Genomic DNA, 27,798 nt, shown 5'->3' on the forward strand with positions numbered 1-27,798 from the left:
ATACTAGTATATGCCCATACATAAAATGTGTGTGAAATTTTTCATTTTTATTTTGAAATCAAAGGAAAGAGGAAGAGAGAGACAAAACGTGAGGGTGGGAAGAGAGGGAGAGAGGTTTATTTTTTATTTAAAAAAAAATTAGAGATGATAGAATCACTTGTAGGTGAGGCTTAACAAAAAAAACAAAATTTTGTTTTGTGAAATTACGTTATTATCCTTAAATTTTTTGTTGTGATAGAAGATAAAAATGTCTCTTCACCCTCTTTTAGTTGACAAAGAGGGTTTCATTAATATGTAGTTTAGATATAGATAAAATACATTGTATTTTGTAACAAAATTAGACCTCGTTTGGAAGTGCTTTTAAATGACTTAAAGCATTTGTGGTGAAAATATTTTTGAAACAAATCCTTAGTAAAAATTCAAGTGAGTCTTGGAAAAGCACTCGAAGTGTTTTCTGCAAATAGAACCAAGTGCTTCTTCCAAAAAATACTTAAAGTGCCCTTGGAAACCAAAATCAATTTAACTAAAAATGGTTTTAGTCATTTAGAAAGCACTTACAAACGAGCCCTAAATGATTTCGTGTGTTTTGGTAAGAGAAATTTACCCTACATGTAGGTATACAAAGGATAATCCCAAACAAATATATTTGTATTAAGATGTTTTAACCAACTCTTACTGTGTTCAATGTACACGCCACATACAATACACCCAACTCATTACTGTGTTCATTGTCTATCGTATTTACTTCTCAATTTGGTTTACTTCCCAAATACATGAGTTTTAGTGGCGGTTGTCTATCGTGTTTACTTCTATATTTCATTATTTCTTATCTAATTAATGTGAAGTACATTGTATTTATAAAATAAAATACAAAATTAGCAAGTGCGGACCCATTAAGGAGCAAGCGGGGTCAGCCGATCCTTTGAACTTTGGTGAATCTCCATAGATGACTTGGGTGCTGCCCCTTTAAAGGTTGGAGTTGCCGTTTATACATGCTCTCCAACTAGTTAATAAATTTTAAGATTATTTTATGTGTAAGAAATGTTCGTGAATTTTTACATGTGGCCTTTCGAATTATTTTTCCAAGATCCGCCATAGAAAATTAGTAAACGATTTCTTGTGTTTTGGTAAGAGAAATTTACCATACGATGTTTTAATCAAATTCATTATTGTGTTCAATGTACACCCAACTCATTATTGTGTTCATTTTATTTATGGAAAAGGATCCAACCTCTATATTTTCTTTAAAATCAATCTTCCAAATACGCTCGTTACGTACCAAAAAAAATTACTGATAAGATTCAGTGTTTTGGCAACGAAATACAGATCGTTCATTCAGCCAAATATTTCCTTTGAAATCAATTTCCAAATATAATCGTGTATACACACGAACGTCTTGGCCGTCCGAATACCAGACCCCAAGTTTCTTTCCCCACCCTTTGGAACACTCCTCTTATGAATTCTATATAAATTGGAACCTATCTTGGCCTATTCTCACAATTGTCCGTGTCTCCTTAGCCGAAAAAAAAAAATTGTCCGTGTCCTACAATACCAAACTATGGATTCGAGTGCCTCAGTTCTCTTGTCCTCTCCATCAAAGCTCGAAAACCATCAGGAAACCAATAGCCATATCCAAAAGGGAGGTATTGCTCCTTTCATTGACTCATCATATTTGCAAAAACAATCCCATGTCCCCACTGGTTTCATTTGGCCTGAACGACACTTGGTTGCTGCTCTTGAGGAGCTCAATGAACCATTGGTAGATCTTGAGGGTTTCTTCAAGGGTGATGCTGTGGCAACCGAGCATGCTGCCAAGCTCATTAGGGCATCTTGCTTGAGCCATGGTTTTTTTCAAGTGACCAACCACGGCGTTGATCCAAATCTCCTCAAACTCGCTGATGATCACATGGATCATTTCTTCAAGCTCCCCGTCGAAGAGAAAGCAAAGGTGAAAAGGGTACCTAGTAGCCCTTGGGGTTATTCTGGGTCTCATGCTGATCGATTCTCAACCAATTTGCCATGGAAGGAAACTTTGTCTTTTGGTTTCCAAGCGAATGGCACCGACACAGTTGTGGCGGATTTCTTCAAGTCCAAACTAGGCGAACATTTTGAACAAACAGGGTAAGTCTTATCTATAAATGGTACATGATCAGTAGTGCTACATGACACACTAATTACGTTTGTTTTTCCTACACGTGTGGGCAGCATTTTCTAAATAGTATTTTTATAAACAAGCTGGACGTGTTTAAATTAGTGTTTGCAAACAATTTTAGTGTTTGCAAACAAATTAAACACAAGTTAATTTAAAAGTACACAAACTATTATAAACACTACTCTTAATTTGCTTCCTAATTTGTTTATATAGGCTGGTCTATCAAAGGTACTGTGAATCAATGAATGTTTTGGCTCTTTCAATAATGGAACTGCTTGCAATCAGCTTGGGAGTGGATCGGATGCATTACAGAGAATTCTTTGAAGATGCTCACTCAATCATGAGGTGCAACTTCTACCCGACTTGCCAAGAGCCAAGTCTTTCTCTCGGAACCGGACCTCATTGTGATCCAACATCCTTGACCATACTCAATCAAGACCAAGTTGGAGGGCTTGATGTGTTTGTCAACAAGAAGTGGCATTCGGTTCGACCGATTCAAGGTGCCCTAGTCATCAACATTGGTGATACCTTCTCGGTACGCATACATGCCCTTATAATTGAAAAGGAATATTTAGGATAGTAATTATGCTTGAGTAATATTGGTTTCCCCACCAAGTTTGTACGTGGCACCACTATGGTTTCATAGATTAATCAATTTTAGGAAAAAAACTGTGGCCACTCCAACAAAAAGAAAAAAACAAGGTGTCTTTCCATCGATGTTCCAGATTATGGATATTAGGAATTCTTGACGTACAAGAATAGTAAAGGATTGATATGGGGGCTGGGTTAGTGTTAACAGAAAATACAAGAATCCTAGTGGCTAGTGGTCGGCCCCCATTAGCATTTGTACAATCTGCGGTTTTGTTGCACACGCGTAAACACATGCATATTTTTGGTGCAAATATTAGGGTTTTGTATGTGTATATTCTAGAAAAAAAAAACCAAATTAATGAGTCTCAATGTATGGCATGGCAGACAAGCAATGAGTACTCAAAGCCACTGGGAACAGGTAGTATCATGATGCATATGTTGAGAGTATTGAAGAATGCAATGAAAATAATAATCAATGCCCCATCAATTAACATTATCAAGTAATTGTTTGTGTATAAATTGTTCCCTGCATGCACATATATACTATATATATATATATATATATTTTTTTTTTTTTTGTTAAACGATAAATTTGGTTAAATTAATTAGGAGCTGACATGATTCAAAATCAGACCGTAACACAAGAATTTAACACATTTTCACCGTCGTAAAGGGCCAACTTGCACTATATATTTTGTTCTCATAAAGTTGAATAGTGCGATTACCAATAATTGAATCCAGATCCTCACCAGATCCTCTTTGTGAGGATCCAGGGGATTTGTGAATCGTGTCCACTCATCGTACATCGTGCGGTCAGAAATCATTTTAAATTTTTTTATTTAAAATTAAATACAAACAGTACCTGATAAAAATTGATTGCACGATGTACAATAAACGGACAATATTCACGGATCCCTAGGATTCTCACCAAAAGGATCTGGAGAGGATCCTATTGGCCAATAATTATATAGTTTAACTAATTTATTAATTAATTAATCAATATTTTAATTATGTTTGTATATAGGCATTATCGAATGGGAAATACAAGAGTTGCTTGCATAGGGCAACGGTGAACAGGTACAAGGAGAGGAGATCGTTGGCGTTCTTTTTGTGCCCAAGGGATGACAAGGTTGTGAAGCCCCCCGAGGATCTTCTGCGCAAAGAACAAGAGACAAGAAAGTACCCGGATTTCACATGGTCAGATTTGCTCCGATTCACTCAATGCCATTACAGGGCTGATGAAGCTACCCTCCAAAACTTCACCAATTGGTTCCTATTTGAATCCAACTCCACCAATTAAAATATATCTCTAGCTAGCTAGCAATGGAGTAGTACACAGTTGAAGTTCTCTGGTTCTCTAGTTCTATGAGAGGGTGCGCGCTCATGTAAGAGAGTGATATTTTTATATTAAACAGTGTACGCAGTTGATCGAGTTGTAAGAGTACTTAACCAATAAGTAGCTAGCTAGTTTCAATAATAAATATTAATGCAAATCTTAGTTATCAATGAATGCTCATTTTTAATTGTATTACCATATGCATGCAGGAGTTCTTCTTTTCCTTTCTCTCTGTTTTTGCCTTGTAAATATCTCATAGTTTGACTCATCACAGTCGGGTTAGGTAAGAATCAGATGTAGTGTTAGTCCCTTTAGTTACACACTGACGTTGACGGTGACAGCAAATCTCAAAGACAAAACGGTCGTATATAATCTAACTCTAGCAAGAATCACAAAAGGAGATAAAAGATTGCCTCCATGTCTCTATTTGAATGTACCTACACCGTCGTACATGTCATTTAGTTATCTTTTGATTTATTTAATTTAACCGATAGATAAAAGAGGAGAGCGTAACAGATGAAAATGAGAATGCATAAGTTACTCGTCAGTTAAATATCTTTTCACGATTTCGAGGGAATCCACTTGTACATTTTACTGGGACATGCAAAGCTTCACGAAAAAATAAAAACCCTGACACGAGGCTCTTTTTTTTTTTTTTTTCCTTTGCAATATAGGACAACCAAGATGGACATCCCAAGGAGGAAACAAATAAATTTGTTAGGAGCCAAAGCTACGGACAACCAAAACTCCCTTTAGCTTCTCAACTCAGATGGTCTTCAGCTAGAGACCAACCAACCACATTTGTTGGGATCGAAAGGAGATAGAAGGACTGCAGAGGTAGGTCTATAAATCTGTATGCGCGTGTTTTAAGTATTCAAATGTTTGTGTTTAGTAAGTTAAAACTATCATGCTTCAACTTGTACTTTTGTAGTTTATAACAACTATTTTCCCAACGAGTAATGCAAGCATTGGCAGATTATATATTATATGTTTCCATATATATGTTGATCAACACAAAAATATGTTTTTGTTGTCAAAATGTGAATATAAACCACATAGAATCTAGCTTTCTTTTAACTGAAATAACTCAAAATCTCAGTTAATGGAGAGTTAACCTATTTAGATATTTAGAATTTAGATGATTGATCCAAAAGTAGGTGGTGGGGTTGTTTTACCAAATGATCATATCGAAGAAAGTCATAAAAGAAAATTAAAGAAAACGAGACAAAACTGGAACATCTCCAAGTGTGAATGATCTTGTTAATTAATAAAGCTCTGTTAGAGAAGATAACAATTTACCGCAATTCAAATTCAATGTGTTTAGCTCATTAAATAATTATTTCGTTTTTAGTTTTTACTTTTGTTTTAGTGTAATAAAGAAAAATGTAAGGAAAATGAGAGTCGAAGAAGAGTGGATGAATGATATTACAAAAAAGACAAAAGCAAAACTAAAAAGATGAAAACTAAACCAACAGCAAAAAATTGTTTTAAGTTGTTTTCACTTTCAATTAGTTTTTCTTTTGTTGTACTAAAAAAAATAGTTTTTGTTTTGTTCACTCTTCTTTCTTTTCCTATCTCCCATCACCTTTCTTCATCCCTTCCCCCTCTATATATTTTCCTCATATCTCATAAACAAAAAGTCAAAACAAAAAACTACAAGCAAAAAATGGTTATTAAAACGTCTCATGTTTTGTACTTGGTAGGAAATACATAATGCATGCATTTATAAATTGGACCCCTTAATTATGTTTATGTTTATGTTTGCCGATCGATACAAAAATATACATGTTAGTCCGTGTTTCAATGAAGATGAAAATCCTAGCTCGGCCCCCACCGATAGCAATACAAGTATTGATCCCCTTATAAGTGGACTAATATTATATTCCCCATTGAAAACAACTTGGTCCTAGAAGTGGTGCAATATTGGATAAGCTAACAAGTAGTAGTACGTACAAATAAACGCAAATTATGGACTGATCAATCGGGCCAATATTTAAGCAATGTCAATAATTCAGAGGCCACTAACAGCTACGATTTTGGTTCTTTAAAAGAAGGGCAGCAACGTGCATGATTTCATTTCTGTCTAGCAGGTTTGTCAGCAGGTTGGACAAATATTTGGGACCCTTGGTGTCGAATTTGCCCAGCAGAGGTGTAATCAGAAATTTCCTAAAGTCATCGATTTGTTCTACATTTCTCTAGATTGATCCGGACACTTATTACAGCAGTTTTCGATTGAATTGAAATACTGAAATTTTGGATAAAGAAATTTACACAGATTGCACAGGTGAAGTGATTAACCTTTTAGATGAAGCATGTGCATCAGATTATATTAACGTCACATTCGAAAGAAGGGACCAAGTTTTGTTTTTCTTTCTTGTTTTTTTAATTTTTTATTTTTTTAATTTTTTAGTCCGGAGGGACAAAGATTGTTAACGGAGTAAAACAGAAGGACCAAATTGGTCAAATATTTGAGCAAAGCAAAAAGATAAAATTGGTATTTAACTGAGAAGATATGTAATTCAGTAGTTAATATATATTTTCCGTGCAAAGATATATATTTAACCTTGTTTTTGGAGGCACTCAAAAGTTTCAAATTTTGTTGGTTGACAACAGGGCATAAGCCCGAAAGAAAAGGAAAAATTACATAATAATATTATGAGGCCACAAGACCTCACTTATATCTATAACTAGCAACTGACGACAAGAAAGAAGAGCTTACGAATTTCACAAGACCAACTTTGGTGCATAAGGGTACGACAATTCAGTACTAAACTTCCTAGAAGGTGATTATCCACTTTTGCATTTGAAATCAATTGTACTGCAAGCACATAAGATCTCATCTCGACCAAGATTAGAACAAAAGCCATAGAACTACCTCGACGAGTTTCTGAGGTCACCACCAGCATCGATGAAATTGGCCACCCCTTGTGACGCCCATAATATTAAGCTTTATCCAACCCTCAGGAGGAGATTCCCAATAAAGAAAACATGTGTTCGAATGGGCGTTATGGAGGAAACCATCTTCCTTTGAAGCCAATCTTTCAAGTAGGCAATAATAACAGATTTGGATCATTATAAAGAGCAAAATCCTATTCAAAAATACTTTAATTTGTTTCGCAGGGCAACAAGAACCAAAAAGTGATACAAAAAATAAGCCTCTATTCCAGATTATCCAAGACTAATGTTTTGGAAGAGAAATTATTTTGGAATCAATTAGTAGTACATGCATCAGTAAAAATTGATCAGGAAACAGGAAAACTTCTCCAAAGACGTGAAAATTGGTTCAAAAGCAACATCATATCTGCCGCCATGAAGAATCTGTAGCCAAACTCGTTGAGCATTGGTTAATAATTTGTCTAGCAACACAAAACAAAGAAAAGAGAGCACTTTAGGAGGAAGATGCAACTCCCAGATAAAGCTCCATCGTCACTTGGTATTCATATTAGCATTTAGATCTAACACATAGGCAAACTTCACAATTAAATTACTATCACTAATTGATCTCTATATACAATTGTCTGATGAGCCACCAATTTTATCCACAAGTATTATTAAAGCACTAGGCAAGTCTTTGGAGAAACTTCATATTTTTCTGCCAATGAGGTGTTGTGCCTAATGAAAAAACTTAAGAGAGTGCTTTAACGCCCACAAATATTTCTATAAGCCTAAGGCCATAATTGTATGGGAATTTTAACGAAACATTTCCGGTACTGTTCACTTTTAACGAAAATGACATTTTTACTCTAAAAAGTTACTCCTGGTACTATTCATTTACAACGCCTTTTTATCATTTTGATTAAAACTTAAAATTTTCAAGTCATTTTTATTAGTTTTCCTTAACTTTATATGTTTTGCCAACCAATCAAAGTACAGATGTTCAGCCCACCTAATATTTGTTTTAGGCTTAATTGTTTGTACGTTCCATTTTTCTCCTTGAAATTGCAACTTTGTGAGTTTATTTTTTTGTTTTCACTGATTTTGTCATGTCATCCATTTCATAAAGTTGGTCAAGAAAATGGTTAAATTAGCTGATGTGAAACTGACCAAAAAACCAATGTTTTTACTTTGACACATGAACTTATTATTCTAGGTCGGAACAAGTTGATAGGATCCTCTTTTTTACATCTTCATGTCTCCTAAGAACATATTATGTACAATATGGTGCAAAGCGAGTGACACAGCCTGACCCGGAATATCTACTAGGACTTCGAATCGAGCTGTGCTGGTCGACACCCGGAAGGTGACAAAGCCAAAAAGTGCGATGATGATAAAAAAAAATATGAATTAATTTGAATCTAAGAGTGTTTAAATACCAGAAGGCGCTATGAGCGGGAATGGGCATAGGTCGGGGTCCAAAGCGGACAATATCGTGCTACAGTGGTGGAGTGGGTCCGAGATGTGATAGTGAGTATATCTATTTTGTTTTTTTTTGTTTTTGTTTTTTTTTTGGTTTTGTTTTTTTTGTTTTTTAAGTTTTGACAAAAAAATGACATTTTTTTCAATTATTAATTTTTTTAATTTGGAGAGTAATTCGCATCATAAACTTGCAAAGATGATAGACGCAATAGATTCTACACTAAAGCACACATTTTTTTCAATTATTAATTTTTTTAATTTGGAGAGTAATTCGCATCATAAACTTGCAAAGATGATAGACGCAATAGATTCTACACTAAAGCACACATAAAATCATTCTTAAAATAAAAGATCACATCAATTCAGCGAACGAGATGAAAACCACTAATCAACTCATTTCACACTAACTACATTGTTTGTAGTCTTGTAGATAGATAATTCCCTTTATGAACTCATTTATTTAACTAAGATAATTCCCTTTCGACTCTAGCCACCCACATACATTTTATATAAAATATGATTCATTGCTCTAAATCCTTTTTATTTTTGTATATGGCTGGTTCTTCAAACAATTCCAAAAGCCAAATTTTTGTTCTGGTAATTCTGTCTCGCGTGCTTCATAGCAAGTGTTTACTTTAGAGGGTTGTTGACTTCCTCCAATAATGGTTGGTAACTTGGGTTAAGTTAAATATAGTAATAGTGCTTCCTCTTGATAAATTGGTAGTCTCGATCCTTTTAGAGAACCAGTTACATTTTCTATTTTATTATATTAGCGGCTCCAAACATCTGAATTCATTACAGTATTTGTTGTATTGTCTATGATTTTCATACAAATCATGGTATGTGAATCTTCTTTGGGTTTATCTTGGAAAGTCAATTAATTTTAAGTTTATTTATATACAACAATTAAACTTTATCCTACTAAGTACGATCAACTGTATGAATTCTAAAATGCTATTACGCTCAGTTTTACGCCAAATCTTTTGTTAGCTCAAAGTACTTCATATCTTTTATTATAGTTTATTTCAAAGTCTTCCTAGGTCTTTTTTACCCCTTTTACCCTAAGCTTCCCTTGCATAGCCGCATCTTCTAACCCAAACATATATAGGTCTTAGGTTCAGGTGTACAAATCATCTTAACCAATTTTCTCTCATTTTGTCTTCAATTACGACCACTCCTACTTTAACTCATATATCTTCGTTCTTAATCCTATCATTTCTCGTGTGCTCACACATCCAACAAAGCATCCTTATCTCCATTGCATTTTCCTTCATACTCCTAATCCAATTGTGACATCTCGTCTCGAAATTTATTGTATTTTATTCTTAGTAGTAGTGAAATTATCAGAATGCTCATGAGATGCCACGTATGCCTTCCACGCAGATCTCAACTTTCCTTTCACTTTTTTACTCTTATTTTACTATTTTTGAATAGTGCTTATTTTTACGAGCGTGTGGGCATAAGCAGAACTTAATTCAGAATTGTGACGAACCAGGTATGTTCGAAACTATGTAAAAGGGAATTGTTATTAGCATTTCAAAATCACATTTACACTCTAAACTTTTTATATTAAGAAAGAAAAAAACACTTATAAAAAATGTAGAATGAGATTTTTGAAATGCTAATAACATTTCTAATGTAAAATTACCGGGATAATTTGAAAACTTGAACTGTGGCTTGGCGCAGTAGGCTGCCCTTCTCTTATCTATCTGATGACCCTGGTGCAGACTAAATGCATGCATGGGTTTGAAAAATTCAACATCACATGGGTTGTGGACAAGTGTGTTATTAAAATAATATTTCTTCTGTTGAAAGCCCACACTTGTTCCATCACACACATGACCATAGTTTTCTTCCTTTTCGGCCGGTCTCTTATTCTCTCTCCCGTTGCTTTCTTTCTTCAAAAACCGATCCCCTATCCAAATAAACTGAGCTTTTTAAACAAAAGATTTGTGCGGTAAAATTTATTATTGGATCAAATTTTAATAGTACAAATTTTTTGCTGAATAAGTTCAGTTTATTTGGGACCGGAAGGATCGGATTCCCTCTCTCGCCTATCTCACGTCGCATCTCTCACTATGTCCCTTTTCACTTCACAACTCTCTCTCTCTCTCTCTCTCTCTCTCTCTCTCTCTACCCACTCACTCAACAATTAATTTCCACTTTCATTTCACTCATCTCTCTCAACCTCTCCCAATGCACTCCCTCATTTTTCTGAAAACCTCACTCTCTCTAAACCCGAGAGAAGAGAGCTCTCACTCTCCCACTTACCTTCACAACTAAGCCCTATTTTCTACATATTCGAAGTCTGTGGGATGCAAGGATCGTGGTCTTGCATGTGAGATCGCTGCAGTGAGGACCTCGGCACCATTGAAGTTGAGAGCTCCATAGCTCTCAAAGCTTGAACCCAGGTGAACTATGCCTTGTTCTCTAAATTTCTGGGTTTATGGATGATATTTTAACCTATGTGATGTTGAATTATAAGTTTAAATTGAGGGTTCACTCTCTATCATCATCTGTGCTTCGAACTCATCCCCGACGATGAACTCCGGCGAAATGCCGTCGAGTTCAAAGTTGGTGGGCTTTCCCAACACATCAAATCTCTCCCTCTATGTCTCTGTGATAGATTGGGAATAGTCCTGAACTCAATCTCGAGCTCTAACCCCTGCATGCATGTTTATACTTTTTTCTCCAGTTTCCGGCGAAGGACCGCGGAATTGCAGGCCATTTCCGACTAGTTCCGGCACAACTTGTGTCCCACTTAGGTATATTTTTGCTCCTTACCTCTTGAGCTTCATTTTGGCTTTTGAATCTTTGAAATTTGGTTGAAAAATGAACCCGTTATGACCATTTGAAGTTTTCCGGCCAAATCGCCAGTTTTCGGCGGTTGCAGCGGCGAACGGAAGCCCAGATCCGCGACCCGAATCCAGATCCGCGACCCGGAATCCGGCCCGGCCCGGTTCGAAAATGCATATGGAATATTTTGTGTTTGACTTTTTACAAAATTTGATCAGAATCCCTCTTAGCGTATTTTGACAATCTGATTTCAAATTCGCACTCTGTTTTCTCAAATTTGACCGTTTAAATTGAGTTTTACTAATGCGTCACAATGTTATACTTAGGTGCGATAACTATCAGAGACTCCGACTTTCTCAGCTTGAAAGGATGTGACTTCACAAGTATTTGTGAGTGGGTCTCTTTATTTTTATGTAAATATATGTATATATGGATTTTCCCGACAATTGCTTTCATTACTAAGATGTGACATGTCATATTTAGTTTTACAAATAGACTTGTTATACACTTTATGTTTTTAATATTATTTGTGAGTATAAACTTGTGGCATGATATTCTTACGTTTTATTTGCTCAAGATTACATGTTTGCACGTTGTCTCTTAGTTATTTGTACTGTCCTTAGCCAAGGACAAACTTCACGTGTAGTTCACATGCACTGTTTTCATTCACTTTGGATACAGAGTTAGATGTCAGCCTGTTCTTTTGTATGATGTGATGTTTTGGACTTGTATGTGATGTCACTAGCACAATTCACGTGATGGAGGACTAGAATGTAAACCATGCACCGTTTTCATTCACTTTGGATACAAAGTTAGATGTCAGCCTGTCCTTTTGTGTGATGTGATGCCACTAGCGCAATTCATGGAGGACTAGAATGTAAACCTACACCCAACATGTTCCATTGTTTGAATATCTTTGCAATAGATTTGTGTGCCTATATAAATTAATGAGCATTGATTTCTTATAATAATGGTTTGAGACTTAATGTTGAGATACCTTGTTTAACCCTACATATTTGACTCACTTCTATTGCAGGGTACCTATTGTATACTATTACCATAATATTTTTGGGAAACCATATACTTGTTTTACAGCGAGGGGTTACACTTTTCGAAAAGGTTTTACAAAATTTTATTTTCAGGTCCACTCATCCTTGTTTTTTGCTCATCCAGGATTTTTAATGGCAGAGATTTTGTGACGACAAAGATTGTTGGTAAAAGCTGTTATGTAGAAGACTTCTCCTTTCGGTATAAATGTCTACTTTTCTTTTAATACAATTTATCTATGCTTTGACATCATTTGTATGATATGGGTTCAATCATGCTCACATGCACTCTAAATTAGTCACTTTTCGGTTTTAATTTATTCACATTTTTCACATTACTACATTTTATGGCTTCATCACCTTTTAGGTGTCGGCCAACACATTGCAATTCGGATGTCTAGATAGACATTCAGGATCAGGATGTGTCACCAAACGCCTGCTTATTTGGCCCCTTTGTCCAGTCAAAATGTGAAAGTATCGACTATTTAATCAGGACCTGATGGTTCTTTTATTTTATTCAATCCAATTATTAAAAAAAAAAAATATGAGAAGTTAAAAGGGGGTGCGTTAGAATCACTTTCTTAAATTTGAATTAGTTAATTCTTAATGCTTGTTTAAGAAAAACCCTGGTGTCACATAAAATTTTGATTTTGATGATTCATTTTTAAGTTAAGTGTGCATAAAAAAAAAAGCAATGAACGTAGTTTGAGAAGGGGTAAAAAAACACTCCATCGGATGCAAGCATTAAGTACGAGATTTTTCCTTTCACTACAAAATTACATTTACTCCAAACTAAACAAGGTAATTAAAATTAATTAACTGATAGATATCACTCCGTCGAACATTAGGCAAAAAAAGCACACAAACACCCACAATAAAATTATAAAACGGACTTGTTCACTGGCACAATCATCTCCCACCATTAACTGGTAATACAACGTGGTTCCTCATAGTATCATACCCTAAAACTGAATCGCCACCTCCTTCATAACTAATAGTTTCCAATGATATTCCACCAAGCAAGTGCTGAGTCTCTTCTGAAATGGATTCGTCATTCACCCACGGATGCAATACCATCCTTCTCAGTCCCTCTAGCTCCATTGCAACTTCCTGCATCGTTGGTCTTTCTTCTCCTTTTACTCTCAAACACCTCTTTGCAAGTATAGAAACTTCTTTAAGCTGCTCAATGTTTGCCTCAGTCACAATCCAATCATCTAGAACTTGCAGCAAGCGGTCATCTTTCAATGCTGAAAGAAAATACATAGCCAAATTTATCTGTTCCCCCGGTTTGTCAAAGAAAACCGCCTTCTTTCTTGTCAATAGCTCTACGAGGACAACCCCGAAACTATAGACATCGCTTTTCTCAGTCAATTGGCTTGTCTGCAAGTATTCGGGGTCTAAATACCCCATAGTTCCTTGCACCATTGTGGACAACTGAACTTGGCCTAACGGAACCAATCTCGAGGCTCCGAAATCAGACACTTTGGCTGTGAGATTTTCATCTAAGAGTATGTTTGTTGACTTGACATCTCTGTGAATGATAGGAACAGAGGCCGCAGAGTGCAAGTATGACAGCACTCCAGCTGCTTCTGAAGCTATCTTTAGATGGATTTCCCAAGAGGTGTTTGGTCTGGATTCCTTGGTTGTATTATGGATGTAGTCAAAGAGTGTTCCATTTGTTACATACTCATAAACTAGCAGTGGCACTTGTGTCTCGAAACAACAACCTAAAAGCTTAACCACATTCCTATGGTTGATCTGTGAAAGCACCAGTACCTCATTTATGAATTGCTCTATTTGGCTTTGATCCACCATTTTGGATTTCTTGATAGCAATTACTCGGCCGTCTACTAAAATTCCTTTGTACACTGTACCAAAACCTCCTCTGCCAATGATTTTAGACTCATTGTAATTATTTGTGGCCTTCTCAAGTTCTTCTGCTGTGAAGATTTTGGCAGTTTCATGAGTGGACCCCTGTCGTTCTGAAAGTTGTTGTTGTAGCATTAGTCCTCCATTTTGCCTGAAGAACTTCTCCTTCAGCTTTATGAGCTTCCATCTTTTGTAGCCCAAATACAACCAAGAGCTTCCCATTAGCAACGCTATGAGGCCAACCCCGATTCCCACATTAATTTCCAACAAATTAAGTATGAATTATAACGTCTGTGTGCAAGGTGTCCATTCTTTATTAAGAAAACCAAACGCATCATCATTAACTTATTAATATATTCAACATAATGTGTTGCTACGTTTTGTTGACTGCAACAACGAAATGTAGTTTGACATAGAACGGACGTTTGTTCCGTAGCCGGATATCAACCATAATAGTCTTTCTTGTAACCAGTATATTGCAGATTGGACGTTGTTATTTGAACCACGTTTAGAAACTATCTTTAACGGTCAGTCCTAAGGTCAGGCAAGTAGGTAAAAAAAGAGAGCCCAAGTTAACTTTTTGGAGTATGATGGTTGCACTGCTATATATGTTTGACTTCAACCAATGCCATTCACTAATCACATTTCTAATGAAGTAGGAACAGTCGGAATAAATGTTGAAAAAGCAGTAAACCAGTCAACAAATATATATGTTCATACTTACCAACGATAATCTGAACAAGTAATGTTGGATTAGGGGTGCAACCTTCTCCGTCTACTTTACCCTTGCTATGGTACCCCTTGCGGCAAGAACAAGCATAGCCTCCTTCTGTATTAGTACATTTCTGTTCGCAGTTATTGAGGTTTGCATCCTCACATTCATTAATGTCTGCAAAAATAACATGACCCATAATTTTCAGAAAGCAAGTTGTATTAATTAGTAGTAGTACTAAAGTTTTGAAAGCAAATGACATTACAAAGATTGAAAGATACACAAAAAACAAGCTTAAGCTATGAAAATTACCACACTGGTGCCCGCTGAGCTCTTTGAAGATTTTCTGCTGTTTTGCAGGTTCATCAGACTCGTGGTAGTCATGAAATTTTTAAGGTGTTAGTTTGTTTCTGAAATGAGATATCAATTTGGCCCCTTTGTTGATAGATCATAGCTAGATAGGAAGAAGACCGACTATTCCCCGGAGACTAGACTTTGCCAATTAGCATTTCTTTTATTTTTAACATGCGACTAGTCGCATGTATAACTCGATGACGACCAGTTGGAGTTCGAACAAACTTTCCACGAACAATCGTTGCCACAAATGTGAATCGGACCAGTTCGAGTCCGATTAAATGCTTTTTATTTTTTTGGTGAATTATCTCGTGCCTCATTGTTAAGAAAATATTTCAAGTGATTTTATTTTGCATTGGCTTAAATGTCGGGCTATTTCTCATTTTGCTAATTGATTTTATTAATGAAACCTCAACTTTCTTCATGGTATCATAGTAGGTTATCCTGCGTGTAAAGCCTAACGGCCACACATGCTTTATGACTACTTTGTCTTATTTACGTGCTATGCTTGAAAAATTCCACATCGAAAAAAAGAGAGACTTGCATATGCTTATATATAATCTAAACTACTTTTCATATTACTAATTAATTTTATAGTAGAACCTTAACTTCCTTCATTTTTATTATATTAATTGATTACAATGGACAAATTATTCTCTACAATTACTCTTGTCGTTGTCTTTGATTTTTCATGCAAACTCATCGTCTATATCAAAGACATGTGGTTAGAATTTTCTTTGTGTACATGTTTCGTGGAAAGTTAGTTTTAAAGTATCGTTGCACTCAACTTCATACATTCTTTGAACAAGAAAACAAATTTCATACTTTGTCAATACATTGACTTTGCACTCAGCTACCAGAGCTATTGCTATCTTACTTATCTTACCAGTTCAAACCCCTTTGGATATTGGTAGTGAGAGTAATGCTAGACAGGTTAAATGTTTAAATTAAATTTGTGAATTAAATAAGTGTTATTGACTCATTAATAAAAAATAAACATGTTAATCAATACCTTAGGTAATAATCAAATCATCAACACTCACATCATTTAGTTACAAAAATTAGTTTAAAAATTTAGTCTCCCTAACATTATCCTTGATCATAAATGTAATTCCAAATGATCGTACTGATGAAATTGGGGTTCCACCGTAAAACCAATTGGCAATATAAGGAGTAGCCTAATACCATATAAGCACATGGCAAACTTGTCCCCTCACTGATGTGGGACAACTCTCAACACGTCCCCGCACGTGTGGTCGATTTTCAAGCCTAACACGTGGACAACACAACAGGGTGACGTGGAACGCGTGTGGCCGTTGGGCTTCACACGTGTGACAACCTGCTCTGATACCATGATGAAATAGGGGTTCCACCGTAAAACAAATTGACAATATAGGGAGTAGCCCAAGATCATATAAGCACATAACAAACTTGTCCTCTCACCGATGTGAGACAACTCTCAACACGTACGACTTAGATGGATTTTGAAATGTAGTTTTCCACCTTTATTTTTTTTTGCTTTTTAGCTAAAAGGATTCTTGAGACTGACATAACTCCTCATTTCGATATCTGACAATGAAAATTGATAGAACTTTCCTGAGTTTGTCTATCGTAAATCATTTTGATATTTCCGTGAAAAATTTATCAAATATCCTCATTAAGTTGTCACTTGAACGACTACGTGACCACCATTTTAACGGTATTTTTGATAGAACTTCCCTGAGTTTGTCTATCGTAAATCATTTTGATATTTCCGTGAAAAATTTATCAAATATCCTCGTTAAGTTGTCACTTGAACGACTACGTGACCACCATTTTAACGGTATTTTTGTTAAAACAACTCCTTCACTTAACAAAGACATCGTAGACTTTCCTTGTTTTTTTCCTAGCATTTTGGTGTTTTTCAACAATTTTTTGCAGATTTAGACCTTCTAAGTTTTGGTTTAGAGGGTTTAGGAATTAGGGTTTATGTCCTCCTCCATCTCTATTTCATGTATCTTCTGTTTTTCTTTCTTCTTTATTATGTGGGGTAAAATTAATGTCCCCTGATTAGAAACTTTTTTAAAAAAGAAAAAAAATTATTTCCTTGGCTCGTCATTAAATACGAAAAGTAAAAACAATGAAAATATAATTTTAATCAATAAGCTCGCAAAAGGTATGTTATATAACTCTTGAGTTTTGAAGAATCTTGTTAGCATTCGTTGAGAAATTTATGACCGTAAACTTGTTTCAGAGAATGTCGAAGGAAGCTGGGATCCTCCTCCGCAGACTGCCGTGGATTGAACACAAATTCACTCTTGGTCATGATACTGACAAGTAACCAAGAAATGTATGGTCACTTACTTTTGAATTTGATATTAATGGTGAAGAATATGGCCGTGCTTTACTATTTTAATTTCAACTTTTAATATCAAATTCAAGATTGCATATGACCATGAATCATTGGTTACCAAATGACTAAAAAAACGAGAATTTGCCATTGAACAAACACGGTAACTTGCACCGCAGATAGAATTTTTACATTTAATATGTATTATTTTTACACATACCTTACGTCTCTATATACATAAGTCAAAGCACTTTAGTCAAATCTTTGAAAGCAACAAATGTTTAATCTGAAATTAAAATCATATGTTAGGAATAACTATCCAAGGATTTATAATTCTTGACCAAATATTCTACTGACATTCTCAACTCTGAAATCTAAAACTAATTTCATTCAGCATATCAGACCGCATTTGTGTTTCTTTACACAGATATACATAAAACAAGATATCTTGTACGTGCACCTATATGAATTAACACCAGCACGCAACCCCACCTGCTCCCCGCTCCCTGCGCCCGCCGACCTTCATATCGTAACTTGAGGTTTTTTAACTAGTTCCAGTCTGCCACGGTCCTATGGAAGCTGGGATAGCTTGGACATCCTGCCGTGCAGCAATTGTTTGTAGGAAAAAAGACTAAGGTTATATAACTCCAAATGGTTTTAATCCCTGCCGCAACCACCTAATTTAGCATCCTCATCCTGCAACCACAAATGAATGGAAAGCTATGTTATAACTATGGAGTTTTTCGGAAACTTGTTAGCTTTCTTTGAGAAATTTCTGACCGTACTTTCAGAGAATGTCAAGGGAAGCTGCTCCTCTGCCGTCTCTCTTTGATCAGACCAGCCTGTGAAACCACTCTCAGTTTTTGAGTTTCGCCTACTAGATTCCTCAAGTAAGCTCTCATCGTGTATTTCTCGGTACAAGTGTTTCAATATGAAAAGGGCAGTATCATAATCCCTCCAATAGTTTCTGCACAACAAGACTCAGTTAAGTTTTCAAATGAAAATGAGGAACATTCTGGTTGCAGATAAAGGCAAGAAGAGCTGAATTAATATGGTCGTTAAACAATTGCAAGAAAAATCTCAACAACTAAATAAACAAATATGGCTTAGGCATACACGACAATTTGCATCAACAGTTTACAGTAGTAATAGTTCACTTGATAAACAAATGACGGATAACAATTCCAATTGCAAGTATGAGGAAACATTTGAAGTGAGTACGTACGTATGTGCTCCAATTGCAGAAAGATACGGATGTTCAAATGTCTTATCCTGCATGATCAACAAAAAATCTCACTGAGGAATCAAAGAAATGAGCTGGTACTAATGGCATAAGGTCAGTAGTTGTTACGTGTCTAACTGGGTAAAAGTAACAAGGCTATAAGGCAAGCAGTTGCAGGGCATATTTTTGAAAGGAAAATAAATGAGACTCAGGCATGCACAGGTACGAGTGTGCACAAGTGTGAATTCTTGTGTGTCTCTGTTTGTATGTCTACGTCTATGTCTATGTGGAGTGAATGAGATGGTGGGCATATCTACGCACTTGAAGCACATGATCAATCCGCCCTTCTTCACTTCCTGTTACTCTTTCCATCATAAGAGAACCATAGGATCTCTCTTCCATTTCTGGAGCTGTTTCTGCTCCTTCTACCATGTAACAAAATTAACAAAAATAAGAAATATGCAGGAGCTTTATGAAAGATGTGACGGAAAAGAAACTGTATTGAATTACGTTTTCATATTTAGGGCCTAGGGTCGTTTATACTTCCAAACCCCAGACTGTTCTTTCTTTTTTCTATATGAAAACAAGATCACTACAGAGGACCACTTTTGTTAAAAATTTGTTCTCAGATATCTGTATCATTAAGAAGAGGAGGATACAGAGTGAAGGATCAAAAGACAAAATCTACTACCTTCTAGGGTGTCTGCATTTCTTGACTGGCAAACTGTCAGCACTTTAATCTGTGTTCAAACATAAAACAAAATCTTGATATTAGAATAATTTCTAACATAATATAGGAACCAAAGCGTGGAGGGTTTCAAACCACCCATCCTTGCAGAGTCTCATATTACGATTTTTATTTTTTTTGTCGCAACTTATAAATAACCTATAAGTTGACACTCAACCTTGAAACTTAAAAAACTAATTTGGACAGAGAGAGGGGATTCACATATGCAAAGTTCAAAACCCTAGTTTACTTAAAGTGTATCTTAACATATATACAATTACTATAGACGCAGCTGATATACGCCTATAACAGATTAGAAAGTTATATCAACTTCTAGGAGTCTAACCACACCCACCTTTACGAAGTTTAGACGATCCATCATTGCTTGAGAACGAGCAGCTAAATCTTCAGTAAATTCCTGCATCACATAGCAGTGCTCGAGTGTAAGAGAGAGAGAGAGAGAGAGAGAGAGAGAGAGAACGCGTGCGTGCGTGTGAGTGTGGGTGGGGGAGGGGGGAAGAGATAGAGCTGAGGTAGGCAATCCACAATCATGTATGTTAAAAATGCTTTACCTGAAATCCAATATGCAACCTCTTTCCACCTTTGTGATAGGGTATGATAACAGGTCGCTTGCTGAGGTATTCTTTACACACAAGTGGTTCTATTCTGCATTTCAATATGAAAAAAGTTCTATCATGTGCTGTGCTCCTAGATCAACAAACAAGAGAACACTAACAGATAAAGCAATACGAGCGATAAACATAAAGTTGTATATATAAGAATTTCCAGATGATATCATTCAATATTTTGCACTTTCAGCAAACTAAGTGGAATCTATTCAACAAAAGGTATCATGTCATGCACTGTACGAACCACATCCCTCAGAGAAATGATGCGGTAATGCTTCAACTTAAATTGGATTTCATATTAAATACTAGCATCACGAGAGCTGGATTGCAGCAGACCTATATGCAACGGGATCAAAGGGGTGAAATATATTGAACATCTGCCGACAAGCTGGCATCTCCTCACTTATATTTTCCTCTTCCCAATATTCTGTCCCCTTTCCTGAAAATGAAATGATAAATTAAATTCAGATTTAGGCCTCACATCAAAAGCAAAAACAAGAATATCTGAAAATACATCTCCTGGCAGATCTTAAATTTATTGAAGAAGGAAAGATATACAAAGTGAGTAAACAAATGCACAAAACAACAAAACACCTTAAACACGGATCCCCACCAGCATACCAATATGCAGTAGAAAAATGACATGTATCATTTCAATTACAGAAAAAACCCACTCAGTAGAATCAGCGCAGATGTCACCAAACACCAATAGACATGGTAACAAAACTAAATTGTTTTTAAAGAGCCCAATATAACTGGACACAGCACGCATGTGCCTTGAAATTGTATAAGCATACAAGAGCATCAAAAGATCCTTCATAGAGAAAATTTAGGAATTTGGGTGATCCAACTGCAAAGAATGAAAAACATCAACATGCAAAGCATATTAAGACATAGTCATCGATCATTACCAATCCCAATACGAATATTACGAAGGGCAAGAAAAACCCCAAGGGGTGATCCAACTGCAAAGAATGTATCAACCTGAAATATGAAGATTTACAATTAATGAGTAGCGAAATCCAAAACAAACTATATCTCCTGTTTGCATTCATAGAAATATGAAAGAATCCAATCCGTATTTTTTAGATGCAAAAATTCAAAATTTTAATTTTGCAAATGCTACTGTCAAAATGGAAGAATGATATACAACAAATGGACAACTTTCTTGCACCTTGAACTCAAGTTTTGTGTATGTGATATAAGGGGTATAATTCTTGGGTGAACCATCTTGTGCAACAGGCAATTCCACAGAAATGGGTTGCTTTGCCACAGTTGCAGGAACCTCTTCATTTTCTGTTCAGATTATATATATGGACGCATAAGAGCCCATTTTATACACTGAAAACAAAAAATTAAATGAAAAAAAAAAACAATTAAATCCACATATCATAGAGCACCTTGATGCAATCCTGGACTACGATCTCTATCACCACATTTGGCTTCCAATTCTGATATTTTGGACTTGAGTGAATCAATCTGAAAATAGAGAATTCATTGAATATATACATTTTATATAAATGGTGCCCACAAAAGGCTAGGCAGAACAGCCTATCCAATTATATATTCTCACCTCTTCCCTCAGCAATTTGACTACTTGGTCTTTATTGCTCATTTCTTCGCATACTTTTTCTACCACATCATCAGCACCATCAACCCGGACTCCACAGTTTATGGTTTTGGTTTCATCCAACCCATCGCATTTAAGCATGTCATTTGATTTACAAACTGATTCATTAACATATTTATCACCATGTAGTTGTTTCGAGTCCATAGACCTTGCAACAAACTCATTAGAATCTGATGTGTTGCAACCAACAACATTCGAGGCATCTTCAGCATTTCCATCCTCATGTATCAAAAGATTTGGTTGTGCACTCATATTGCCGTCATGAATTGAACCCATTGTGTCATCAGTTTGATTGTTTACAAAGGCAATTGCATCTCCCAAATTAGTTGGAGTGTCGTATGTAGATTGATTATCAGGCGAAGATTCTCCATCTCTAGCCTGTTCTTTGAACGCCCAATCCATTGGAAATGGGGAGGACAAATTCTCCTGATGACAAAGGATATCATAGGAGAGGACACTTCCCAAAGAATGACCATATATGGAAACCTATACGGATGTGAGATGAAAGCACTCAATTTAAATATAATCTTATATGGACAAAGTGTGACTAAAGAAAATAGTAAAACGCTTTTTAACCGCATACCTTTCCATCATAACCTGGATTCCTCCGAAGAAATTTCAAATATAACCGATTTAATTGGTTGGATACCTATTGGGAAAAATTGTGTGCAAGTAAGATGCCATTCACATCCAAGAATGCAAAAGAATTGGAAAAGTGAAATCATACCAACATTATCATAAAAGTAGACACAGAAATTTAAAGCATAAGTATGCACTACCGAGTTGATGATGTCCTGACAATATATGGGACTCATGTAGTATAACACATCATGAACAGTTGCACTCAGCATGACACGTAAACCCTTAACACCATCTAAAGTACATTTTTCGACTGCAGTTTCACCACTAAGCTTCAAACCTTTTCTCCACTGAAATCAAAATATCAATCAGTTTGTAAAAGCAATGGGAAAAAAAAAAAAAAAAAAAAAAAAAAGAGGAAAGTAAAGTTAGGATAGAATTGCATATTAAAGGCACAAAAGGAAAATGAGGAATGAAAATGAGAAGATGATGAAGAAATGAAACCAAATTATTTGTTTGAAAAGGAAACATATAAATCCAAAATGACATTAAACAGAGGCACGCAAAATATCAGAACAGAATGCAGCACATACCGCAACAAATCAGCCACCTTAGCTAATTTTTCTTCATATAAAGAAGTATTGTCATATAATGGTATCTCCGAGTGATCGCCAATTCAAATTCATGTTTCTAAAATCTCCATGATATTTCAAATTACACATTCCATGGAAGTGAGGAGCCTAACAAGCTTTAATGTAAGAAGATTTTCATTTCCTATTCTTTTGACAAGAAACAGATTTTTTATTAACGGGAAGACTTACAAAAAGTTGACAAGGAATCCACCGACAAAGATTAAATCTAAAATACTAGACCAGACCTCTTAAATAGAAGTAATTTAAATAGACCAGACCATCAAGGTAAGGAGATGATTAGCAAGTCAAATTTAAGGAAAAGAATGACGACCACGAAATATTTTTACTCTAGGAAACGAATGTTTACTCATATTTAAGGAGAAGAATGGTGATCATCATTATGATAGACAACCACATCCAACACAGTGGGTACTCTCTTACCTCCCTGTTTATAATACTCAAACAACACAAGTTAGTCTCACAAGCATCACAGGAGCGGTGATCCATTTTATTTCATATAGTAAGAAACAGAAGAGTTTTGCGATAATTAAAAAAAACAAGTAGAAAGAAAATGGGATGAACAGCATACAAAAGAGATTGCTTACCTGGCATGGGATAAAAAGAACCCTTTGAGAATCACGTTGGTGTGAAGTAAGGTGTGTTTCGGCAAGACTTGCTGTTATAAGGTGAAAATTAGCAACATCATCAACTAAATTTGATTTCTCCAATCTTTGACCAATTCCATGAACCATGAACACAAGGTGTCGAACAGGAACCTAAATCAAATATGCAACGTCAATCTTATCACTTTCAAAAAAAATCAAATATGCAACACATCTTATCACTTTCAAAAAAATTAAAAACTTAAATGAAAGGAAATCTTACTGCTGCAAACAGACGGTTATTGGAAAACAACAATTATGGACTCTGGAGAATCTCACACATAAGTTTTGGATGAATTAGATTTTGGTTTCTTTCAGTTACGCCGGTTATATATCAGAGCAACCACCCTTCACTTTCCTAGCAAAATTATTATCATACATTTGTCACCTTGAAACTGAGTATCAAAACCAAAAAGGTATAGATTAACCTTCAAAAAATCTAAAAGGAAAAAGGCAGGATTTATCCTAAAAGCATGGGCCACAAGATCTTCTAGTTCGTGAACGGCCTTAGAGATTGACATTATGAAGAACTTGTTACCAACTAGTCAACTAAACTATTTCTCAGCCTGACAATTTCCTTCGACAAGGGTTCTTGGTAGGTAGCTTCAACAACACAACCTACCCAACAAGAAAACCCTTCGACTTCATAACAAGAATCCAAGTCAGGCAGGCAAGGTATCCATTCTCCCAGCTCTGTTCATAACTATAGATTACTAAGAGCTGGAAGAAGACAATGGGCATGGAAGAACACGCATATATTGGTACAAGTTGTATGAAGGAAGGAATATATGAAAATAATAAGTACAAAATGAAAAGCAACATTTTTTATTTGATATGTTAAAATGCATACCTGCGAGCAATAATCATCCATTTCCTCCTCCTTCTGCTGGCGCAATTCATTCTATAATAGAAAATGATTGTTATAAAGATGATAATTTATTCTTTTTTGTTTAATTTTAATGCTCAAACAAGACTTTCTTATGCTGAAAATAAATGAAATTCTCATGTTAGAAATTATAACAGAACACGACAAATAAGACAACTCTGGGGTGAAGCAGACGTACGGTTAAGAAACCAATGACAATTGTTTAAGTGCTAACACTAGAGATTTGAACGTAACTGCCCAACCAAACCAAACCCATCGAGACATGCAATGTCACATGAAACCTACTATCATTGTAGCAACTAATTGTTCCTGTTGTTTTTGTTGTCCTTTTCCTTTCCTCTTGTTACCATTATTAAACCTAAAAGACTATGATAAAAATTAAAATCTAGGAGCAAAATACCACGTGTACCTTGCTTAAATGGTTTCAGTAAAGCTGAGAAGTAAGTTTCTTTTTCTGGTTAAAAGTTTAAAATTATCTGAAATTTACAAATACACCAACTAGTGACTAGATGCAGACTTCCACCAAACTTCAGATCATCCTTTTCCATCTTCAAACATCCATTAGAATCCAAAGCATTGACACCATCAGATTAAGATGATATGACGGAAAAGTTCACATAGCAACAAGTGTAATTTCACGAGTACCAAAAAGAAACAACAAATCCGGCATCAATGACAAACTTGCTTAAATAAATTCCAAAAATTTGACTCACCACAAATATCCGAAAAAGGTAAAATGTTGAAAAAAAAAAGGTATTGAAGGCAGTGTCAGAACTTATCCCATCAAAGAATTTATTAAATAGATACCTGTGTGGGTTTCGGAGAGTGCGATGCGGAATATCCACGCCTTAATTTCATGCCATTTCCACCTAAAGTAATGACACTAGAAAAACCAGAAGCATCTATATTTAGCCAAGCCTCCCAACTGTTATCTTCTCCTGTGAAAAGCGCATGCAGTCCCTAAAAGTACATCCCCAGGATGTGTTTAAGAATACAATAATAAAATTATAAAATGTCTTTTCCAAATAGCAATACACATACAGGTGTAGAGCCTTGCAATTCAACTCGAGCTGCAAAAAGTCCAGAGGGCTGAAACGTTCTCCGGTGCCAAACCTGGAGATAAAAAGTCCAACTTCACCAACATGTGCTTATACCGTGTATACCAAAAGAGATTTAGAACATGAGTCCAAACAGAAGAGCACATGTACAAGAGGCAGACTGAACAAGTCTTAAAAATCATTCCATAAATCTAAATTTTGGTATGTTTTGAACATAAAAACAATCCTCTGAATCAACATAAAGTAAGGGGAGTTATCACACTTTCTGACACATAGAATCTGGATAAAGGTTACCAATTAGACAATGATCAGAATATGCATACACTCCAACTAATCAGAAACATGATTGTTTAAAGTCACCCATATTAATACTGAAGCTAACCTGATTACGATATGCAACCTCTAATTGTTCAGAAACATCTTCACGAAGTGGGAGCCAATCAGCCCCTTTACGAGCAAACCAGTGACCTCTTAACACACGTCGGTTTTCTCCATCCCAATAGACAGGGAAAGAATGCCGCTTCACTAAATCTACCTGCAGCAATTACATGACTATGTCAACTCAAATCAATCATGCCTTTATCCAGAAAATAGTTGGAGTCGGTTCATTTCACTTGATACACTTCAAACTTGTAACCAACGAAGTATCTTACGATGCTAACATCATGAGATTTTTACTGAAAATTATATAAATTTTCCCTGCATCAACTCAAATGGATTCATCAACAACAACTACTTAAGAGAACATCAAGAAAGACTTGCCAACGCATGCAAAGGAGTTGATTGGTACTGGATAGCTACATTTTCAGGCCCACATGTAGTTCTGTACTCTTTACACTGACAATGAAAACCTTGAAAAAAGAAGGCTTACCTCATAAAGCCCTCCCTTAACAGGGACACCAACTCTTTCTTCATCCACTTGATCTAACTCAACCGACCGACCCCTCTCTAAAGAAAATGAACTCTGCCGCTGACCCACCTTCTTACTTGAACTAGGCCGTTCTTTCGGGCCTTCGCTACATTCTGCGTACTCCTTCCACCAACAAGAAAGCAACTCTTCCTCCCTCTGCATGCATGCAAATCCAACCCTCAAGTAATCAGACCAATTCAAACACAAATAACGCTACTTTATCACTTAACAAACCAAACCCACCTGTAAAAACGATGCCTCAATTGCTAGAGAGTCCCTCATACCGAACCGAAAATACTCCCCTTTCCCCACCATCTCACTCTTTGGGACTGAAGCAGCCATCTCTGCACAATCACAGAAGCAGAAAATTGCCAATTGTGAATTGAGAAGTAAAAACGCACACTAGAACTCAAAACTTCAATGCTTTTGAGATTCGAATTACCCTTCTCCGCCAATGGGACTTTGCAAAAGTACCACCGGACATCGCCGCCGTCGGACGGGCTTCTAGTCTGAGCCAAATACTTCTGGTGCCCCTTACACTGTCCAATCTCATCCTCCAATCTCGCGATATTACTCGGCGTGTTCTTCAGCAAATCCGGAAACGTTTCTTCCGCCACACGCTTCGCCTCCGAATTCGCCATGCCCAACTCCAAAGCTCTCACCTCTTTTCAAATCCCCAACTCAAGACTCCCCTTTTTCAATTCATCCCAAAACCCTAATCGCCTGCGCCGGAAACGCGATCAGAAACAGCGGTAGTGGGAAGGGATTTTCGAGTGGAATTGGGAATTTGAGAATTTGTAGGAGCCGGAGGAGCGCGAGGAAGTGGAATGCAAAACCGAAATGGTTGCTCCAATTTCAAAGTGGGCATGTGGAAAAATCATGACCGAGAAGGTGCGGAGGGAGGGAGAGGGGGTTGTTGTTCGGAAGAAGAACGACCGTTCGGTCGGTGTTGAATGGCAGGTGGATTGCAATTTGCAACGACTGCACCACCGTTACACATGGCGGTTGCGTGCCTTTCTCTTTCTTTCCTGTATTTTTTTTTTCATATTTTTTACTCGATTTCTCTTTCGGCAAGAAAGCCCAGTGATGGGCCATTTGGCAAGTATTGAATTGGACTTATTGGCCCAGTATTTTTTCTTATTTCTTGCTTCTCTCTCAAGTCTACATGCTAAAGTTAATTACGTCGCTTTAGTGAACTTTTCGTGATCACATGGTACATACTTGTATTCATCCAATTGAATTGCATTCACCATCAATTATGTTAACTTTTATAACTGATGTCATTGTTATTCTAAATTCACAATTTCACTTTTTTTTTTTTT

The 27,798-nt window shown here is 36.2% G+C and overlaps 3 protein-coding genes and 1 long non-coding RNA gene across 10 annotated transcripts; 2 read left to right on the forward strand and 2 right to left on the reverse strand.

Annotated features, from left to right (window-relative positions):
- Positions 1–1,336: 1,336 nt before the first annotated feature.
- On the forward strand, positions 1,337–4,271 carry LOC103957121 (gibberellin 20 oxidase 2-like). The gene is made up of 3 exons (XM_009369215.2): positions 1,337–2,121; positions 2,366–2,687; positions 3,768–4,271. Exons 1-3 carry the CDS (start codon positions 1,559–1,561, stop codon positions 4,041–4,043), a joined length of 1,161 nt encoding a protein of 386 aa, XP_009367490.1. The 5' UTR covers positions 1,337–1,558; the 3' UTR covers positions 4,044–4,271.
- A 6,046-nt stretch (positions 4,272–10,317) lies between these two features.
- Positions 10,318–12,793, forward strand: LOC125475829. Of its 2 annotated transcripts, XR_007257233.1 has the most exons (6): positions 10,318–10,846; positions 11,131–11,200; positions 11,313–11,394; positions 11,558–11,620; positions 12,405–12,479; positions 12,645–12,793. It is a non-coding gene; the product is annotated as an uncharacterized LOC125475829 (long non-coding RNA). The 2 variants fall into 2 exon arrangements; XR_007257232.1 differs by having other exon boundaries at positions 10,321–10,846; positions 11,313–11,620.
- A 241-nt stretch (positions 12,794–13,034) lies between these two features.
- On the reverse strand, positions 13,035–15,371 carry LOC103957122 (wall-associated receptor kinase 3). Of its 3 annotated transcripts, none has more exons than XM_048581186.1 (3): positions 15,171–15,371; positions 14,871–15,035; positions 13,035–14,376 (listed from the first exon to the last, which is right to left on the reverse strand). In XM_048581186.1, exon 3 carries the CDS (start codon positions 14,366–14,368, stop codon positions 13,187–13,189), a length of 1,182 nt encoding a protein of 393 aa, XP_048437143.1. In that variant the 5' UTR covers positions 14,369–14,376; positions 14,871–15,035; positions 15,171–15,371; the 3' UTR covers positions 13,035–13,186. The 3 variants fall into 3 exon arrangements, with proteins under 3 accessions (XP_048437143.1, XP_048437147.1, XP_009367491.2); XM_048581190.1 differs by having other exon boundaries at positions 13,035–14,333; positions 15,171–15,370; XM_009369216.3 differs by having other exon boundaries at positions 13,035–14,397; positions 15,171–15,370.
- Positions 15,372–16,936: 1,565 nt separating this feature from the next.
- Positions 16,937–27,143, reverse strand: LOC103957055 (phospholipase SGR2). Of its 4 annotated transcripts, none has more exons than XM_018649830.2 (22): positions 26,919–27,143; positions 26,720–26,820; positions 26,438–26,632; positions 25,949–26,101; positions 25,550–25,621; positions 25,316–25,468; positions 24,473–24,523; positions 23,566–23,736; positions 22,529–22,678; positions 22,333–22,398; positions 21,693–22,235; positions 21,520–21,598; positions 21,294–21,415; positions 21,031–21,103; positions 20,456–20,558; positions 20,063–20,156; positions 19,846–19,908; positions 19,455–19,503; positions 19,085–19,188; positions 18,767–18,813; positions 18,286–18,508; positions 16,937–17,151 (listed from the first exon to the last, which is right to left on the reverse strand). In XM_018649830.2, the coding sequence occupies exons 1-22, from the start codon at positions 27,115–27,117 to the stop codon at positions 17,116–17,118; spliced, it is 2,847 nt and encodes a 948-aa protein (XP_018505346.2). In that variant the 5' UTR covers positions 27,118–27,143; the 3' UTR covers positions 16,937–17,115. The 4 variants fall into 4 exon arrangements, with proteins under 4 accessions (XP_018505346.2, XP_009367408.2, XP_009367405.2 ...); XM_009369133.3 differs by lacking the exon at positions 16,937–17,151 and adding an exon at positions 17,692–18,237 and having other exon boundaries at positions 18,327–18,508; XM_009369130.3 differs by lacking the exon at positions 16,937–17,151 and having other exon boundaries at positions 18,262–18,508.
- Between the last annotated feature and the right edge of the window lie 655 nt (positions 27,144–27,798).

The sequence above is a fragment of a genome, unplaced genomic scaffold (genome assembly GCF_019419815.1).
Source record: "Pyrus x bretschneideri cultivar Hongxiangsu unplaced genomic scaffold, Pyrus_bretschneideri_v1 Contig1, whole genome shotgun sequence".
NCBI classification, from domain to species: domain Eukaryota; kingdom Viridiplantae; phylum Streptophyta; class Magnoliopsida; order Rosales; family Rosaceae; genus Pyrus; species Pyrus x bretschneideri.

What these genes read in the sequence shown, in the direction of transcription:
- LOC103957121 (XM_009369215.2), top strand. Translation starts at nt 1,559, where the DNA reads ATGGATTCGAGTGCCTCAGTTCTCTTGTCCTCTCCATCAAAGCTCGAA. An exon ending in GAACATTTTGAACAAACAGG is followed by an intron (nt 2,122 to 2,365) that starts GTAAGTCTTATC and finishes TTGTTTATATAG; the next exon opens with GCTGGTCTATCAAAGGTACT. An exon ending in ACATTGGTGATACCTTCTCG is followed by an intron (nt 2,688 to 3,767) that starts GTACGCATACAT and finishes GTTTGTATATAG; the next exon opens with GCATTATCGAATGGGAAATA.
- LOC103957122 (XM_048581186.1), bottom strand. Translation starts at nt 14,368, where the DNA reads ATGGGAAGCTCTTGGTTGTATTTGGGCTACAAAAGATGGAAGCTCATA.
- LOC103957055 (XM_018649830.2), bottom strand. Translation starts at nt 27,117, where the DNA reads ATGGCGAATTCGGAGGCGAAGCGTGTGGCGGAAGAAACGTTTCCGGAT. An exon ending in TCAAATTGCTGAGGGAAGAG is followed by an intron (nt 21,599 to 21,692) that starts GTGAGAATATAT and finishes CTCTATTTTCAG; the next exon opens with ATTGATTCACTCAAGTCCAA. An exon ending in ACACAAAACTTGAGTTCAAG is followed by an intron (nt 21,104 to 21,293) that starts GTGCAAGAAAGT and finishes TTCATATTTCAG; the next exon opens with GTTGATACATTCTTTGCAGT.